Raw genomic sequence first — 19,518 nt, 5'->3', positions numbered from 1 at the left:
TGGTAGATGGTCTCTCAAATGTAGGTCATTGGTTCGCTAGTATAGGTAGAGGCTTATTGCTCAAAGTACTGATGCCAATTGGGATTATAGGTCTCATCCTATTTTTCATATTTGTTTGCTGCAAATGCCGTAAGCGCACCGGAAAGCATGAAGTGAATGCTAGAGGGGTGAAACGAAGTGTGGATGAGATTGAATTGGAAGAAGTGAATGATCAAATATACAAAAAGGTGAAGACTTCTCACCCTAACAAAACTGAAAGAGAAAAATTGGAACGATTGCTGGAAGAGATAGAATTGTATAAAGTGTGAAAGAAAGTTGGCATCTGGTTCCATTTATTTGTGATGATAGTAAATATCATCAAAGAGGGGATTGATGAAGCAAAGCTTCGCATATTTGCGACCTTGCTGTATTCAAGAACCTCGTTTATGTGTAACAAGGTAATAAATGTACGTCTTACTAACATTTATATTAAGTTTGAGTAAAAGTTTATGAAGCTTGCTTATGTGTATCTCTAATGCATTTAATCCGTGTACTTAAAATATGGCCGCCGCTTGTAATTTAGTTACTGCGCATGCGTCAGCCACATTCACGTGTCCTGACGTGTCTGCAGAGTTGGAGGGAAAATTATGCGCATGCGTAATACATAGCTGTGCCCATCATGTGGTACTGCTCGTGCCACTGCTCTTGTGCCTGTTTCCATGTAGCTAACATTTAGACTGCATAAGTATATGTTATAATGATAAGTTGAAAATACAACCCTGTGAATGTGATTTCATAACGTTATTACTGTGTATTAATTTGTTCTCGCTTACTTTTCATGTACCGCGGGGAATGGGGGTCCAAACTGATTGGGAGCCATATTGACGGTCTCTTCTGCGCATGACCAGAGAATACTGAAAGGTGGCAACTTTGGACAGTGGAACTCAGCCAGCTGGCAGCCACAGTCAAGATGTGCCTGTGAAAGCCACCTCTGCGCTACGAGAACGGCGAATGTTGCTCCTCATGTGTTACAATGTTAATTGTCACTCGTATTTCTGCACAATTTCTCATGAGAACCCCAATCTCTCTAGGCGGTACCCAAGTATGCTAATATAGGCTCGAATTAGCATGTTCTGATTGGTGTGTTACCCAAATCCTACTTTAGGACCAATCCAAAGTGAGGGATTCTGACACTTTGCAACATTGGGGGGTGGTACACCGTCCCAAAAGAGTATATCTACCCTGGGTTTACCTAGGGAATTGTCCGACTTGTCTGGTTTAGCTGACCTGTCACTGACCCATCGTACTCAATAGGTGACTGAAGATACAGAGAGCTGCGGAGCACTCTGTCCGAAATTGACCATAGACTGAGGTTCTACTGAACCTTAAAGTGCTGGCGAAGCACTTTGCTGGGAGTTCGTTGACCCAATCGGGGTCTTGATCGATAGCTGCAGTGAGGGTGGAGCGCAGGCGTTGCTTCCAAACTGCGGGTGCGGTCCTGTCCTGAGCGGTCCTGTCCTGAGGGTTTGCTGTCCTGTCCTGAGGGTCCTGTCCTGATTCCTAATCTGAGGGTATCCTGTCCTGTCCGGGGTGTCCATTCTGCACCTGCTGTCTTTTGAGGGGTATCCTTCCTTGAGGGTTTCCTGTCCTTAACTGACCCTTGGCCAGGGTTTGGTTTCCACACCAGTCTAGGTAAATACTGCTCTAAGTTCCTTAAAACTTGCACCTTTCTATATTTCAGTCTTTTGCTTTAATAAAAGACATCTTGCACATGTTGATTTTTCCATGCTTTTGCCGCAAACTATTGAAACGTAAAGTCATTTGCATAATTTTCTTGATATGTTCTCATGTCATCCTACCTTGTAGAAATTATATTTTGCATTGCAGTTTGTCATTTTCTGATATGGTCTAGAACCTCCTTACCTAGACTGTTTAAAGGTCCCTTCACTTTAAGTTTAGCGTGTTACTCTTTATAGGCCTTCCTATAGTTACCCATGCATAGTCTGTCCATGCTTAAACATTTCTGAGATTATATAGTATTTTTCCATTTGCATTTCATAACAGTATTTCGATGATTACCCTGTCTTTATTTCTCTATAGTTATATCATTTACATTATCCTAGTTATTGAATGCCTTATTCTGGTATATCTCATGAATGAAAATAACGAACTCTAGATAAACATTTTAAAACTTCCAGTTGTCCGTGGTCATTTAAACAATATTGAATGTCATTTGAAATTGCATTTGCTGCCTTTCCTTTTACAGCTAGGCCCCTGATCCATTGAAGTCATAGGTACCCGTGTCGGTGGATGGTAAGTCGGGTACACTGAGTCATAACGATAGGGAACACGCACACAATTGGTAGCAGCCCGTGAAGTCGCCTGGTCAATGAATAGTGTGAATTGAAAGTATATGGGCCCTGTAGCCGGAAACGGCGAAATCATTGGCTGGGTGACCTCGCGCGCTCTATCAGTTCCGATGTGAGACTTGAAGAAACTGCCTACATGTAGGTTGTGGGTAGAATTGATGCCGCCTGTGCTTAATGCGTACTGCAAGGTTGAGCATACGAGGACTCTTCCCAAGACTTCATGAACATTCACCGATGGCCTACTCAAGCCAAAGGACACCCCCTTAGCCTCATATCCAGACCTCGCAGTTCACCCTCAGATCACCTCAGTTATTCACTGTTTCAAATGAATATCAAGTTGCTGTTGCCTAAATTTCTTCTCCAACCTCCAGCTTGAAACAAACTCTTGACCAGTATCACTCCCTGTTATGGAGAGGATACCATCCAAGAACTCTCTAGCCACTCTGCCTCATTATACACCATTGTTCATCAATTACCTCAAAACTGATTTCAGTGCCTTGTATCCACACCTTCACTACTGAGAAACTCTGTCATCTGCTATGGACCACTCACACCTTCTACAAAGTAAACATTAGCAAGACTGATACTCTCGGTAACCTTCGGAGAACCAGTTGCTCTGATACCTGGAAATGGATCTACATTCCGACATCACCACCCCTCTGTAGTTAGAACTGCCAAATCCTCCTACTTCCAAACACATATCTCATGGCTTCAAATCCACTGCTCTCCGTACTCTTACCCATGAATCAGGGGCTATCATTTGAAATTGCCATGTTGCTGAGAACTTCACAAAGTTATCCTCTATCAAAATCCAGACCATCATACCACTCCATCTGTGTTCTATTCACACTTCATTCCGCCCTCTCCAGCCCCACTCCCTGCTTACTCACTCTCCGCCCAAAGCTCAATCATCACGAGAAGTAACCCCAACAGAAAACCTTTCCTGTTCTCCATCTGAATCATGTGTCCAATACATTATGGAAACTCTCTAACCACATATTCTTCCCCAGGTAGCCTAGGTCTTTATTTTCTTTTTCCCAAAACTTCAAATTGACTGTGACCGTCCCCATAACCATAAAAACCCTATGATGATCCACCCGCCCAGTCCAACACAGCTTAATCTCTTTCCTTAACATCTCAAAAACAGCTGAATGTGTGATCTTCAAATGACTGATCCATTACATCCCCAACAAGCATTGGCATAGCCAATAGGTCTCGCCTTTGGAACATTATAAGTGTTTAGGCTTGCAACAGTTGATGTTTCACCAAGGATATTGTACTGCATAATTAAATAAATTTTATGTTTCTGTGAGCAGTCCTTTTCTACTGCTTCCGACTGTATGCTACTGTTTAAGGGAGTATGCTACTACTTTAGGTAGTATGCTACTGCTTTTTAGACAGCTAGCTGCCTACTAAGAACCGGCCTTCAAGTACAGGTGCTATTTAATGCCCCTGATAAATAATACCATGGTGTACGTTATTTATCAGGTGCACTAAATAGCACCTTTAAGAGTTATTGGGGTAATAACATGCAGATTTTGGTGTTTTAGCGCACCAAAATCGGCATGGTACGGTAAATACCTTACACAATTACCAAATTTTCCCTGTTAAATTCCAGCAGGTTGTCTTGCCGAAATTGAACTAAGCTTGAGGTATTTACCACATCCAATAATTATCAGATGTGTTAAATACCCTGTAACTCTTAATTTCGGCCCGTGCATAAACTGAGGTTCAGGCACGTTTGAATATAACAAGCTACTGGAAACATCATCTCAATAAGGCCTACCTCAAATTTTCCCAGGTAACCGAGGCTCTGAGGAAGGAACATCGTCTCTCTCACACTAAGCAATAGCACCAGCGCTGAAACTATATAGCTACAAGGCTGTAAGAAGTGCCCTTTATGGGGCTGAGTTGTAGGATATGGCAAGAGTAAGAGACCTCATAGTCTCGGAGAACAAGTTCCTCAAAAATCTGGTCTCCCTCCTGCAAAGCACTCCTCTCTGCCCATTAAAGCTTGATATGGATAGTAAGCCTATTAGTGACCTAGCGAACCTTCGCCTCCTGCTATTTTGGCAGTGGATGGTCACAACCACCGAATAGACACCCTATGCTGCAGCTTCCAATGAGGTCTGTGTCTTAGACACCACGAACAAAATAGGCTGGATTAAATATGTTAAAAGCCTTATGTCCAGCATTGGCCTACCAGGACATAATATTGTTTGTCCACCAACCCATACCGGAAGACAGCTCAAACTACTATACTGGAAATGGGTTGAACAAAATACATACTCGATTAGCAATCAGGATAGACTATCTGAAGAATTTAGAGACTTCAAAGTCAGCCACTCCTTAGAAAGCTACGTATATATAATTGAGGTGCTGGCTGACAGGAAGCTCTACTTTCAATTAAGGCATGGTATTCTGGCAATTAATGCATTTACAATCTCTTGGTCGACCAATAAAGCCCAACCGAAGGGTTGCCCCTGCTGCCCCAGCCTGCACGAATCAATAGGTGATGTTCTCTTTGCTTGCACAGCATACACAAAGCCTAGGGGCAAATGGCTAACCCCAGTTTGCAGACAACTTGGAACCCGAGACTCTATGGTGGCCCTGCACATACTGAAATCAGAGGGAAGACCCTTATTCGTGTGCGCAACTGCGAAATGTTTGGGCCACTCCTGGGCAATTAGAAGGAGGGCACTTGCAACCCTCTCGACCCACTCCTGAGAGTTATCGACGTGACGACCCACCCGACCAAGAATAACTGTCATAAATGGTCACTAATTCCAAAATGTAAATAGTCTTTTTATATCTTTGAACAATAACAAACCCATTTTTTAATCTGTTTTTATTATGAACACTAACGTTTTTAAATAACTATTTTAATCTTGCTGTGTAATGTCCATGAATGTAATTTTATAGTCTGACGACCGCACACATTTGAATGAATGCATTTGCACTTTAGACAAGGGACATAGCCATTTTGCCCAGTTATTTTCGATTTGTTGACGGCCTGAAAGCTATGAATTATATGATAATTGTTGTTCTTAGGCATCCTACTGCCCGGTGTCACAGCCCGACACCCAGTGTTACCTTTTAATTAGATCTCTTTTAAACAATTATGGCTTGTTCAGTCTAAAAATGGAATTTAAGATGTTTACCCTGAATGTTTGGCTCTTTTATGGTATTTTACCGAAATAAAGAGTTTGATATATGAACAAGCTACTCATAAATCAGACCCATAGCCTAATGTGGACAAATTAGATGTACTTTGCACCACCGCAGACAGTAACACTATGAGAACATTTGGTGTTGTACTTCAGTGCCAGAAGGCACAGAAGCAATCTGGTTTACTTTTCTGTCCTCATGTTAATGCTTTATTAAACTATAGTACATCCATACTATAGCCCTGGAAGGACATTTGCCTTTTTTGACTGTCATTCGACAGTTCTTAACTCCTTAAGCCTTTTTGGTTTGACGTCCCTACCCGAAGAGAGTCGATGAACCTTCAGAAATTTTGAGCAGTGCAAAGTAGTAAAGGCTTTGAGTTACCAGTGATAATTAAATGCCTCGAGTATTGTCCTGTAGACACTTATGAAATGGAGAAAAGGCCAGACAGAGGTGCAAGTCAAAAGATTGTTTCTAGTCACCATAAACTTTCCACTGATACCGACTGAAGCACTTAAGTGATTTGGAGAGGCGGTAGAAGACCCACAGTACTAAAGACATGATACTACTGACGAGCAAAAAGAGAAGTAAACTTGGAAGAACAAAGACTGTCTTATTTACAGTTCAAAAGATGAACTAGATTTTTTTTTATTTTTATATTTCAGACATTACGTTTTTGCGAATAACACGGTGTTATATTGAATATGTGGGTTTGACGAGGAGCCCCTTTCTGGAAGGATAAAAATCGAATTACGATATCAATGAATGGATTCAGGAATGTAATAAAATCTGGCAGCCTATTGAGGGTCCCTGTTGTCCTTTCCAGGATTATCAGACAGTCAGATGGATAATGTGGCGTAAAACTCTGGAAATCAACATAAAAACACATGCAACAGTCCCAACTAGAGCAATACAACTCAGACTAGGTGAAGGCAATCTAACGTTTTGTAGAAAGGTACATTGGTATCTGCTACACTGGTTGTGGCAGCCTGCATACAAATGTGTGGGGCATGATAAATATGATAGGAATTAATATATGTACGGATCTCCTTGTCAGAGGTGGCTCACCGTTAGGTTTGGTAAATACAATAAAGGGACAGATATTTATGACGCCATTTATATTACAGGTCTGAAGAGCACCTCAGATGTGGTAACGACATACATCCTCGGGTAGTCTAGCTTCAAAAACACATATGGACGAACAACAAACGCTTTATGTTGGAGATGTGCTTGGGAGAATTAGGGAGACAAGTTTTGACATGTTGGAGTCTGAGAGAAAGGATGTGTTGGCTTGATGACGAGGAAACTGACTGCACTAGGGTAATTAATTTGGAAGTAGGATATAGTAGGATATTGTAGCATGCTGAAGGACAGTTAATATTAATACAGGGAAACAAAAATGAAACGTTTCGAATTGATTTTTTAGAGGTTATTCAGAGTGTAAAGATGTTTAAGTAGTTGTTAAATAATTGGTTTTCATTTGAAAGTTTGCTTGTTTCACAAACCAGTAGATGGCATATTTAAACAGAATCTGAAAGCCGTATAATATATTTAGTCGTTTTAAGAAAGGGTTGACATAAAAGCATGCAGATAAAATAAAATCAAATAAATACGAAGCTCCATAAAAAGGGAAGTTAAAAAACACGTAAAATTATCATAAGCTCATCATTCCTCTTTTCTAGAGCTCTTTCTGTCACTCAATCAAGCAGGCCTGTCCCCAGCCGAAGTAATCTTTACTTTCCCCGATTGGCAGTGGCACCATTAGAGCATGAGTGGTTTGTTTGTCAGCGGATACAAAAACAGAAGGGATTCCATTAGTGGAAACAGGGGGCTATCCTTAAAAGACCTAGCTGATAGCACTGGAAGCATGACACGAATGCAGCATAACAGTAACTCAACCAGAATCCAAACGTGCAGGACAGCACATGCACAATAGCATAGGAAGCAAACCATTCAGCGCCTTCCAAAAGAGAAAGCAAACATAGACGGAGACGCGTGGCAGGCAGTGCTCCTTACTCCAAGGAAGGCGACAGGCTCTAAGTGCCGTGAAGACCCAGGCACATTACTCGGGGACACGTGTTTAATACGAACATCTGTGCATAAGTTTCGTGGAACCTGTGACGGATTCCCGACACGTCAACAGCGCCTGGGTCAGAGCACATACCTCGGGGTGTTCCAGGCAGACGGTCTCGATGTTGAGCTCCTTTAGGTATTCCTCCAGCTCCGCTCGCAGCCCGGTGCTGTACATGGAACAACCCTGCAACGGCAAAGCTTTCGGAGAGCCCTCTACGTACTTCCGCGAGAGGCGTAGTTTGTGTCCAGCCTGGATGTATGATGTCACACCGCCAGACAGGCTCACTTTCCTCGCAATGGTGCCCCTAGCGGGAGATGCGTGCAGCTACCTGCTGAACGCTCGCAATATTTCCATGATTAAAGCAATAAAAACAAATACAGAAAAAGTCATACATGCTCACGCCCTTACCGTTATGTAGGCATTTTTTAACCGAAACCACGGGTGTAGCGCAGGAGACGCCGTCGCCGTGCTCGTGCGCGTTGGCTGTCCCTGCGCATGATGAGAAGACACGCCGGAAGACACGCCGAGCTAAGGTAGGCGATGTGTGTGTGTGTGTGTGTGAGCGCCGGAGGGCTGGGGGTTCTGTATGTATGTGTGTGTGCATGGGGGGGGGTTTCTCTATGTGTGTGTGTGTGTGTCTGCTTCCAAGGAGCCATGGGAGACAGGAAGCGCGCGCGACCTGATCCCAGTTCGGAAGGTTGCGCGTTCACATCACTTGTCTCCTGTCTCCCTTGACCCCTTGAAAGCAGAAACGATCACAATAGGTTTCGCTGCGACGATTGCTTCGCAATCGATTCGCAGGGCGAAACCTAAAAATGATCTCTACAGCTACCCCAATATGGCTTTCTAGATTAATTCTGCTAAATCTAATCTATTTTACAAGCCAAATGCTTACAATCAACTGTAACATACTCCCTAAACACGAGAGAAACTTAGGTAACACAGCAATAGATCTTCTCCTTTTAACTCAATACACCTGCCCTATGTCCTCTTAAGATTTAGATAATTTGTCAATCTTGATCCTACAACTGGAACACCATTGCCTACATTTTCATGCCACTGCCAACAGCCTCAGCTCCTTCATATAAAATTTCCAGAAACAACTTCTTCAATCCTTCAACTTGACAGATGAAATTAACTCCTACAGACCCCACCAGACACAGCAGAGTCCATTAGAAGAACCGATAAGGATTTTTGCTCTTGTGGTTAAATTATTGTTCCAAACATTGTCTCACTCCCGTACCGCTTGATAAATGTTTACATTCTAAAACGTTGTCTTATGTGGTAAAGTTCTTATAGAGCATGTGATTCCCACAGATATTCTATCTTGAAGCGAATAGTCATTTCTTGAACAGCCTGGTGTACACAAAACGTCTGTGGTAGCAAATTAGGTGATTCACAAAATCGCAGGGTTTGCGACCACAAAAATATTACTAGATGTATGAAGACCCTTTTGTAATTAATTCTTAATGACAATTATCTTGTGCATGAAAGGGGCTCCTTACCTAACTGCAAGTGATACAGCCTTTTAACACTGGTTTGTGACCAAAAGTATAGTCAGAAACCACTCATCAGATATCAGAACCAGGGCGGGGTGGGGCTGCTTTTCCTTTCTGAGTCGTGTTGGGCAGCCTTGGGTTGAGCAGGCAGGTCCAGGGGAGCCATGCATGCTCTCTCAAATGTATCCTCAAATGGAAAAGTTTTATTTATTTTTAAAGCAGGCCATGTCCCTTGAAGAGCTTGGAGCACATTTCTGACATGGAATGCATGAAGTTCTCTTGCAAAACAGTTGCTTTAGCTTTGAGTGAATTCACATATATTTAAAAAAATGTACACAGACAGAATTTTCACCAGGTGGAAAATACTGAACACTGAAGAATGGCACTATTGTGCATATGCACTTTCAGGATATTTTTTTACTTTTGCATGAGAAAATAGTTTCCCTCAATACAAACCCCTTCCTTTACACCCCAAGTGAATAATAAAAGATGCGCTCCATCCCCCTTCATACCCTGAAAATGGATTTACTCTTGCTTTTGGCCAAAGTAAATTTGCCTAAAATGGTGAGTCCATGAATATCCTTAAAAATACAAGTGTATAGGTGTTCAGCTACTACTGTGGGTAGGACTACCCAGAAATGTCAACAAACTTGCCCCAAAATCTAACTTTTTAGATTTGGAAATTCCACAAAACTGAAAACATTTCATATGTCTAAAACTCATTTGTTAGATTAACAGATTAACACTCAAAAGTCCTCAATCTGGGGGGGCGTGGCTAGCAGCCGACGATGGCGGCCGCAGCGTAGAGAGGCTCCCGAGTAACGGCGGCTTCCCACGACAATCCGTCACATCAATCCTGAATTTTCCAGTGCTGGTGGGAGAGGATCGGACCCGGAGTCCGTGCGGCACCCAACGCTGCGGAATTGAGAACGGTGGCAGCACAGACGAGCTCCGGTAAGCAGAGCGGACACCGAAGGTGCGGAGGGCCTACTGCCAGCCTGGAAGCAGCGGGGTCGCGGAGAGAGAGTGACCGGCCGGAAATTGCCTTGGAGCGGCAGGGGTGCGGCAGGAAGTGTCGGTCGCCGGACGCGCGGTCCGGAGAGCCCGCAATCGTGCCCCCGGGGGCCCCGAGGTGAGCGCTGACCCCCGCGACGCCTGGAAACAGCCGTACACCGCCAGTTGCTCTGGTCGTGGGCGCATTCTAGACCGTTGGCAGCGGCGGTGCAGCCGCCATTTCTCCGCGCCTTGAGCGAGCGGCGCCCCGGCACCTGACGGAGACTCCCCTATCGGGACTGTACTGGCTCCAGTTCCCAGGAATATCAAGTGGGGGCGGCGGGTCCCTGCGGGGCCCCTTCGTTACTGTGCTCGACCCCCCGCACGAGATCCGCGGGAGTGCCACCGGAGGGGAGTGGAGGACCTCCAGCACACCACCACGCAGTCTTCATAAGGATTGGGGGATCGAGCGACCACCTTGCTCCTGGGACCTCGGGCGGTGCCCCTGCGCGGATTGGCGCACCCCTTGCCAGTACTCCGAGTTGCATACCCTGGGGGCCCCCTAACGGCTGTAGGTCTGAGGGGAGGACTCTTCGCCCCCTCGCTGTGGACTGCGGGCTGCGTCTGCGGCGGGGGTGCTTTGCTGGTGCGGCCGCGGTCGGCACGAACGCTGGTGAGCTGTGAGTCTGGGCGCTGCTGACATCGTGCATTACCATGTCGAACAGGGGCCCCAAAAACACCTCCACCCAAGCGAAGCTGGATAAATTCGCGTATGAGAAGCAATCACCGCCCCAGGAACAACGCAAGAACACCGGGAAAGCGGCGGACGCGGATGGGGCTAAGAAGGCCACGCTTGAGGATGTCCTGGCGGCGTTGGCCCAGGTGCAGGCGACAGTCGGGGCGACCGCCACTGAAGTCACCCTGATCCGGGCGGACCTCCAAAAAATGAACGAGAGGGTCAAGCAAGTAGAGGTCGTCACCAAATCATTGGTGGAGGACGTGTCTGAACTGCAAACATCAATGGAGCGCCTTCAAGCTGACAACAAAATACTGAGGGACAAACTGGATGACCAGGAAGGTCGCTCCAGACGCAACAACGTCCGAATCCTAGGCGTGCCGGAATCCGAGGACACAGGGGCGATGGACCTCTATGTGGAGGACTTGATAAAAACCCGACTTCAGCCAAAGGGACTCTCAAACTTCTTTTCGGTAGAAAGGGCCCACCGCATTCTGGGGGGAAAACCGAAGACAGGGGGCCCTCCACGGCCTATACTAGCACGACTATTTAACTTCAGGGACCGTGATGCCATTCTGCAGGCCGCCAGGGTGGCGCCCGCCATTCAGATTCAAAACTCAAGACTTGCGTTTTTCCCTGACTACACGGCTGAGGTGGCTAGGAAAAGGAAAACGTTCCTGGAAGTTAAGAGAACGTTGAGGGAGAAGGACTTACCGTACTCGATGATCTTCCCAGCACGATTGAGAGTTGTTGCGGACAAAAAAGTGTGGTTTTTTGACTCCCCCGAGGCTGCCCGGGATTGGCTGGAAGGTTGGCACACGGTGGGCCGGCACCGCAGGAACCGCGGACCAGATCACAACCGCAGAGACGACAGCAGACATGGTTCGCAAGCATCTGGTCGAGATGGGGGGGCAGAGGACTCTCCCTCCCGTGGAACAGGAGGGGCGGATGGAGAGGGATGACCCTCCCCCCCCAGGATCTACGCTGACCACAACTGCTGACCACCACCTTCGTGTTTCAGTTGCTGCACGTGGACACTGGCATGACCTCACCTGAGGCACGCAGGGATGCCGCCTGCTCGGGGAGACACTCTCCCCCCTACACGCAAGTACTCTGGTTATGGGTTGGGTTAAGCACTCTGCTCAGTTGGGGAGGCGGGCAGTTGAAAGTCCGTTAGGCAGGGAAGCAGGGAGGGGGGAAAGGGGGACGGGTTGTTCTTTTACAGTTACGAATTTGTTTGTTGGGAACACATATGTACGGCCAAGTAATACACCATACCACTCGGGGGACGTATCGAACCACCTGACCCAGTTAAGCACGGAAACAGAGAAAAGGAATTGCTTTGTATTATTTATGCTAAGATTGTACCCGTATAGGCATGAAAGTTGTTCCCACTGTTACGGGATGCTCCACTTCATACCCCTTGATTCCCAATGGCTAACGACGTACCACCATTAGAGGGACTGGACTCCACCGATACACAAAGCCCAACTCTGTCCTTACTGTCCTGGAATGTTCGAGGTTTGGGAGACAAGGTTAAACGGGGGTTGGTATTGACTGCTATTAAGCGACTGCGACCTACCGTGGCCTTGCTGCAGGAGACTCACCTAATGGGGGGGGCTAGAAAAGCTCTGGATAGACGGGGTTACAAAATGTGGGCTCATTCAGACTTCACATCTGGTTCTAGAGGGTCCGGTGTTTTAATAAAAAAGAATTCACGATTCCTGCCTCTATCGTCTCACACGGATGATCAAGGCTGCTTCGCGGCTGTGCATGGGCAATGGGAGGGGTCACTTTTCAACCTTATATCAGTATACATTCCGCCGGCACTGCATTCAGTACACCTCCCTAGATTAGGAGACTTCCTGCTGACTCTACCGGAGGGGGAGAATATCTTAGGGGGAGACTTCAACGCGGTCATGGACACACGGCTAGATAGACGTCCCACACCGGCCCTGGCGGGGGGGGATACGTACCTGCGGCGGTTTGCAATGGCCATGGGAATGACTGACATCTGGAGACACTTACACCCGGGCGCACAACAATACACCTTTCTCTCCGCAGTACATGGTAGCCTATCCCGTATCGACTACTTTTTGTCAATGGGCGATGGCCTTCGTCACGTTGACAACCTAGTGATACACCCTCGGGGGGTTTCAGACCATTCACCCCTCACACTGACTCTCACCATGCGAGCGAGGACGCGTAAGCGCATCTACCCCATCCATGCATCCTACTTTAAAATTCCACAGGTCCGTAAGGCCCTTACACGTGCCACGGAACAATACTTTCTGGAAAATGTACACTCAGTACGCTCCTCAGCGACACTCTGGGAAGCCTATAAGGCGGTCCTGAGAGGGCAAGCAATTAACACTATAACTGGGTATAGGAGGCAGCAATCCCAGGCACTGGCCGCTTTAGAGGTGGCACTGAAGGATCGGACCACGGCCCATGAGCTACACCCCTCTCCCTCCACCCTACACGCACTCACTCTCCAACAGCAGTTGTACAACGATCACCTCCGCGTGGTTGTTAAAGGCTACATAACAGATACTCAGAATAGAATTTATGAGGTGGGGGACAAAGCAGGGAAAATGCTGGCGTGGCTGGATAAACGTGAGACCAATTCCAGGGGGATACAGCGGCTCAAGGACATGCATGGAGTGCCACATTCAGACCCTAGGCGCATCACAGAGATACTGGCGGCCTATTTCCAACAAGTATACACCCCGGAACGGATAGTCACATCCGAAACCGCGAGAGCTCTCTTGGCTCCGATTGAGGTACAATCACTGTCACCAGAGGCGTCAAACGACTTAGAGGCAGATATTACTGTGGAGGAAATCCAACTGGCCATTCATGCACTTAACCCAGGTAAGGCGATGGGACCGAATGGTATACCCATAGAATGGTACCAGGCGATGCCGGAGACCCTCAGTATACATCTGTTGGGGATGTTCAGGGATAGTCTCGAGAAGGGCTCACTTCCGCTTGACCAACGAGTGGCGACTATCGTAACAATCCCCAAGCCGGGGAAACCGCCGGAGGATTGTTCCTCCTATCGGCCCATTTCCCTATTAAACGCGGAAGTGAAAATCCTGGCTAAACTCCTGGCACTAAGGATTCTGCCACATTTGCCTTCGATCATACATCCGGATCAGTCCGGATTTATGCCACACAGGAACACGGCGTTGAACCTGCGGCGACTGCACGGGGTGCTGGCTAGAACTGACGCCATTAAATCACCAGCAGTGATTCTAGCGCTTGACGCCAAGATGGCATTTGATCTGGTGGAGTGGGAATACTTGTTCGAGACACTGACGCGTATGGGCTTTGGCCCTCGCTTTCTGGCATGGGTCAAGCTGCTCTACACGGACCCACTGGCGCACGTGGTAGCTAATGGTCATATTTCGCATGCATTCCCCTTGGGAAGAGGCACGCGGCAGGGGTGCCCTCTGTCGCCCTTGCTGTTTGCTATCTCGCTTGAACCCCTCGCAACCCTCATACGAGCTTCACCCCTCATTAAAGGCATAACGTGGCCCGGGGGTTGGGAAGACCGGCTTTCCTTGTACGCCGATGATATGTTAGTATATCTAACCGACCCCGATGAAGGCATACCAGCGTTACTGCGCATCTGCGACACCCACGGCAGTGTCTCAGGCTATACGCTAAACTGGGCCAAGTCTGAAGTTTACATTCTGCAAGGTCCAGCCCTGACTCTCGACAGTGCGTGCCCGCTGAAGCTGGCGGGGACGTCCTTTAAATACCTGGGAATACATGTCACTAGGGAACCAGCAGAATTCATGGATAAGAATCTGACTCCGCACCTGGTCCGGCTTAAATGAGATGTAGAATTCTGGTCGAGCCTGCCGTTAACACTCTTGGGCAGGGCGGCACTTTACAAGATGATGGCATTACCGCGGTTTTTGTATGTCCTTGAAAACTCACCATATCCTGTGCCACCTAAGTTCTTCCAGAAAGCGGCGGCTCTGGTCTCCAACCTTCTGTGGGGTAACCTCCCAGCACGAGTGGCGCAGTCCAAGCTACACAGAGACTGGTACAGCGGAGGTATCGCGTTGCCGAATCTAAAATTGTATTACTGGGCTGCACACCTCAAGCCGATTAATCAGTGGATCCACGCGCCACATACTGACCCGGCATTTCATTCAGACAGGACTCAACTGGGTGTCAATAGCTTGTTAGGGCCTTTGTACGATCGCCGCAAGATGCGGGCACTACTGGGCCCCACGAAACTTACGGTTCAAATATGGCACGCAGCGACGGAGGCCCTGGGTTGGAAGGGGAGGATAACCGAAATGACTCCACTGTGGGACTCCCGAGCGTTGGGCAATCTCAGAAACACCAAGGGGTTCGCTCAATGGGACACGATTGGCATCTCCACAGTAGGGGACTTGTGGGAGAGGGAGGAAGTAATTCCCTTTACCCGGCTGAAAGAGCTGTACGATTTTGGTGACAGGGAACTTTACAGGTACGTTCAAATTCGCCATGCACTGCTCGCAGTCCTACCACCCGGCACACCACTGCCGGAGTCTTCTCCCCTGGAAGACCGCCTCCTCACAGATTACATGTTGGAGAAAGCGACGTCCCTCACCTATCGTAAACTGCTTAATAATTCCCCTGATCCGACGCTCCTCCTGAAGGAGAAATGGGAGGGAGACGTTCAGGATATGGACGAACATGAGTGGAATGCGGCGCTGGGTTCACCTAGGGAGGTGGGCATCTCGGCACGCATGAGACTAGTTCAATTTAAGATCCTCCACAGGGTTTATTACACGAGGACAGTATTGCACCGCATACAGCGCGCGCCCCATCCTTATTGTTTGCGCGGCTGCGGAGAGGAAGGCACTTTCTTTCACACCATATGGGACTGTCCCAAAATCCAGGAGTACTGGAAACAAATACACCGCACTCTCTCACAAACACTAGAACACTCCCTACTGCCTGACCCGAGGAGGTGTTTACTGAATATATGGGAACCTACTGACCTGTCCAGGTACGAACAACTCTGGGTCACAGCAGGGGTCATGGTGGCGAAAGGCGACATAGCACAACGATGGGGGGCGGCAGACCTGCCGACTAGGTCCCAGTGGTGCCAGACCATGGACAGAGTAATGCTGACCGAGAGAGCAATATATTCCAGCCGTGCCTGCCCGGGGAAATGGAACAAGATCTGGTTGAAATGGAATGTATTCAGGGGGGATATTTGTGAGCCCTTGCTCGAGGATGACCAGATAGATTCCGATGACGAAAGTGAAGGGGGTTGAACATGGGAGGGGTGGTGGGCTTGGGGCAAGTGAGGGTTTCAGGTGGGGGGTGACATGAGGGGCCGGGCATTGAGGGAGAATGTATTGAATGATGAACAACTTTGGGCACTAAGAATTGTGGTTCGACTTCTGGTCCTCCAATACGACACTTAGAGCTTGATCTGTACTGTGTTATAGCAGACCGTACTGTCGTTCCTAACGGGTTAATGTTTCTAGTTTGTTGTTTTACAGAAGAAAACGTGAAAATGGTCGTCAAAACCGCATCTTCCGAATGTTTTATTTGCTAATACTGCACATTTTGTTTTCTTTGCACAGCAGATTTCGGGGAACACTATTCTGATTGTTGTTTACATGCTCCTTCTGCTTCTCTTTGCTGTGAGTGACGATTATATGATGGCGGCCGGCCCGCAGGGTTGTAGGCATTCCGCTGTGTAATATGCAAATGTGCAATAAAGGTTTTGGAACAAAAAAAAAAAAAAAAAAAAGTCCTCAATCTGTGATTCAGGATTTGAATGTTGCCCCTATGTTTGGGTTTGTTGTACACTTAAGTTGTACTTGGATATGCAAAAACATCAAAAAACAGATCATATGTTGAATTCTATGTCTAACAGAGATGCCTAATAAGTAAACACCAAACACAAATAAATAGTTCACCTGTGAGGATTGTTCTGTGAAGTATGCCACCTTTTAAAGCAAAGTAAGTAAAACCATGTAATTTATACTAACAGTTCCGAACTGAAAATACTTTAAAACAAAACAGTTGTGAAATTGTGTGTTTTTTTTATCTTATCCCAAACATGGTAAAATTGTTCCTCTTTGTGTTTTTAAAGAAAAAGCATTTGCACAAGAAAAAATGATTCATTTGCAGGTTGTTCGGCAGGAGGATTGCAGGCAACATAACAACCCAGTTGCCCTATGCCACGTGCTGAATACATTGTTGAATATATTTTTTAAACAAATAGAAGGCCTGAGGACTCAATTATCTTGTCTCTCCCGCCTCACTACTTAAATTATTTTTTCTTTCAGTGATTATTTCTCATTTTTGTAAACTGCACCAAAGTACAACGTGACATTTCTTCAAATACTGTATTCATTTGTACAAGGGATGTTATGAGTCAGATACATGATACTTATGCACATAAAATTGGCTTGTTTGACTAGCAAGTATTTCTATGATTAGACAACATGGTATACATTTGTATCAGTGCAGAATTAAACTCATTTAACTGGTAGGAGATTCTTCAGAAACAAATATGGTAGAACATTCGCCAGACTTACAAAAAAATGGACTGCTATCTTAGGTGAATTTGTCAGTGATAACATTCATGTTTGGAACAAAACAAAAATAACACAGAAATTCACCAGTTATATTAGCAGAGCTAACTATATCTTGCCTCCTGCAATGCACTACATATGATATCACTCATGACATGTTCTATGATATAATTTATGACTTCTCTGATGACAAATGACATGCGGCCCCATCCTTTCAAGTAATCAGCCCCAGTAGTGGGTTCCCCAGGGTCTTTAGAGGCTCGGGGAGGAGGCCATCCAGCCCCCTCCTTATTTTGTGAAATTTCAGCCCTGAGCTCACAGGGGCCCTTTGAAGCGCTGCAAAACCCCCTCTCCCCATTTTGTCAAATTTTAGCCCCAAAGATGAATTCCCATAGGCCTTTGGAGGCACGGGGTTGTGGGCTTTGCAACCTTCCTCCCCAAATAAGCTAATTTTAGCCCCGGTGTGGGCTCCCCGGGGCCTGTGCAGGCTCAGAGAAGGGGGCCACATGTCCCCCCTCCACATACACACCATATTTGGCCCCATGGGTGGGCTACCCAGGGCCTCTGGCGGCTCGAGGAAGAGAGCCATGTGACCCCACTCCCCTTTATAAAACATCCCAGGGGTAGGCTCCCCTGGGCCATAAACCAAAGAATGTGGCTGACTGCAATTTTGTTACTGTTTTCTATTTTTCGTTCCCGCACGAGTTTCACAGGATCATGGCATTTTTGTCATTTTCATTTCGCCCCATGAGGGGTCCTTTTAGGTCCCCCCATTGGGCCTAGAGGGTCACGGTATGCCTACCCTGCCCCCTTAAATATATATATATATATCTTTTTTTTAAATTCAGGACAGGGGAGTAAGTCCCTGAGTCCATTTTTCTCTCATGTGGATAGCAGCCAATTATAGCGCTTGCTCTGGCAAGAACTTGACTTCCGTAGGAGTGAGATGGCCCAATGGAAATGAAGCTCCCTGGGTCAATCAGAACACTTTTAAATTGGCGCCCCCCCCCCCCCCCCGCAAGAGTCTTGACTCTTGCAGACCCAAGTGCCAAAATATACAATTATTTATTACCCTAAATATCTCAAAAACTACTGAACAGATTTACACCAAATCACAAAAAAACACATTCTGCAGACCAAGAGCTAGCTTCCTGACGAATTTGGTGTAATTCCTGTCAGCAGTTTTTGGATAGGCCGTCTTAAAAAAGTCTATGGAAAATGCATGGGGATTTTGAGTTTTGGGGGACCCCTTTTTTCCTTGGGCCTGCTTGACAAATCAAACCGAAATTATCTACGAAGGTCAGGTGGATGATTTTTTGGGGGGTAAAGTTTTGAGAAGATTTGTCAAACAGGGACAAAGTTATTAGCAAACCAAAAAAACCATTTTTCTATGGAGAAGCAGACCTAATAATAACTACCTAGTGGTGACCATCACTAGAAAAAAAAATATTTAAATATATATACACACACACACAACTTCTTTGGTGCATAGTCTGAGAAATTAAAGATGTTTGAACTCAAAACATTTAACATACAAAGCGCTGGTGTTTAAACATCCAGGACTGGGTGAAGGGGCCCTCGCGTGTGGCAATTCTCTTTCACAGTGCTTCCCCAAATACGGTCAAAAGCTGAAAATAAAGAACTATTTCAGGGAGGTGGGGAGCGCTCACCTTGTGAGGCCGGTGCTTCTCGTGCACGTGCAGGATGTGGATCCGCAGCCGGTCCCTTTTCTCGAAGGACCTGTTGCAGAGGGTGCACGGGAACTTCCGGTCCCCCTGGTCGACGCAGCGGGTGTACTTGAGGTGCTTGTCCCGGTAGTACTTGTAGGCGAACACCTTCCCGCACCTCTCGCAGGTGAAGCCCCCGCCGTTCTCTAAAGAAACACAAACACACCGTCAGCCGGGGGCAGTGAAACGTGGAGGACGAATGTGAACAGCAATGGCGTTAGATACCTCACAAAACACCCCGAAAAATGGGTTTCAAAGAAGTAACGTATTTCTAGGCACAACACACACGTACAGCAAAAAAAATTCGAATAAAACACGTAGTATTGCGCCACAATAGTTCAATCGCCGTCAAACCGGATATGTACCAAAGGACACATTCTGTGGAAATGTGCACCATAGAAAATAATCTTATT

The 19,518-nt window shown here is 46.6% G+C and overlaps 1 protein-coding gene across 6 annotated transcripts in view; it reads right to left on the bottom strand.

Moving 5' to 3' along the window:
* Positions 1–19,518, bottom strand: part of PRDM14 (PR/SET domain 14) — a 56,778-nt gene that overhangs the window by 19,686 nt on the left and 17,574 nt on the right. For all 6 annotated transcript variants that reach the window (XM_078685620.1, XM_078685621.1, XM_078685622.1 and 3 more), the window contains exon 6: positions 19,049–19,251. In XM_078685620.1, the coding sequence (XP_078541746.1) occupies positions 19,049–19,251 (203 nt within the window). The remainder of the gene's footprint in view (positions 1–19,048; positions 19,252–19,518) is intronic.

This window comes from Lissotriton helveticus, chromosome 4_1 (assembly GCF_964261635.1).
Source record: "Lissotriton helveticus chromosome 4_1, aLisHel1.1, whole genome shotgun sequence".
Lineage (NCBI taxonomy): Eukaryota > Metazoa > Chordata > Amphibia > Caudata > Salamandridae > Lissotriton > Lissotriton helveticus.
Note: the sequence above shows the minus strand (reverse complement) of the source record. Positions and strands in the feature narration are given on the sequence as shown.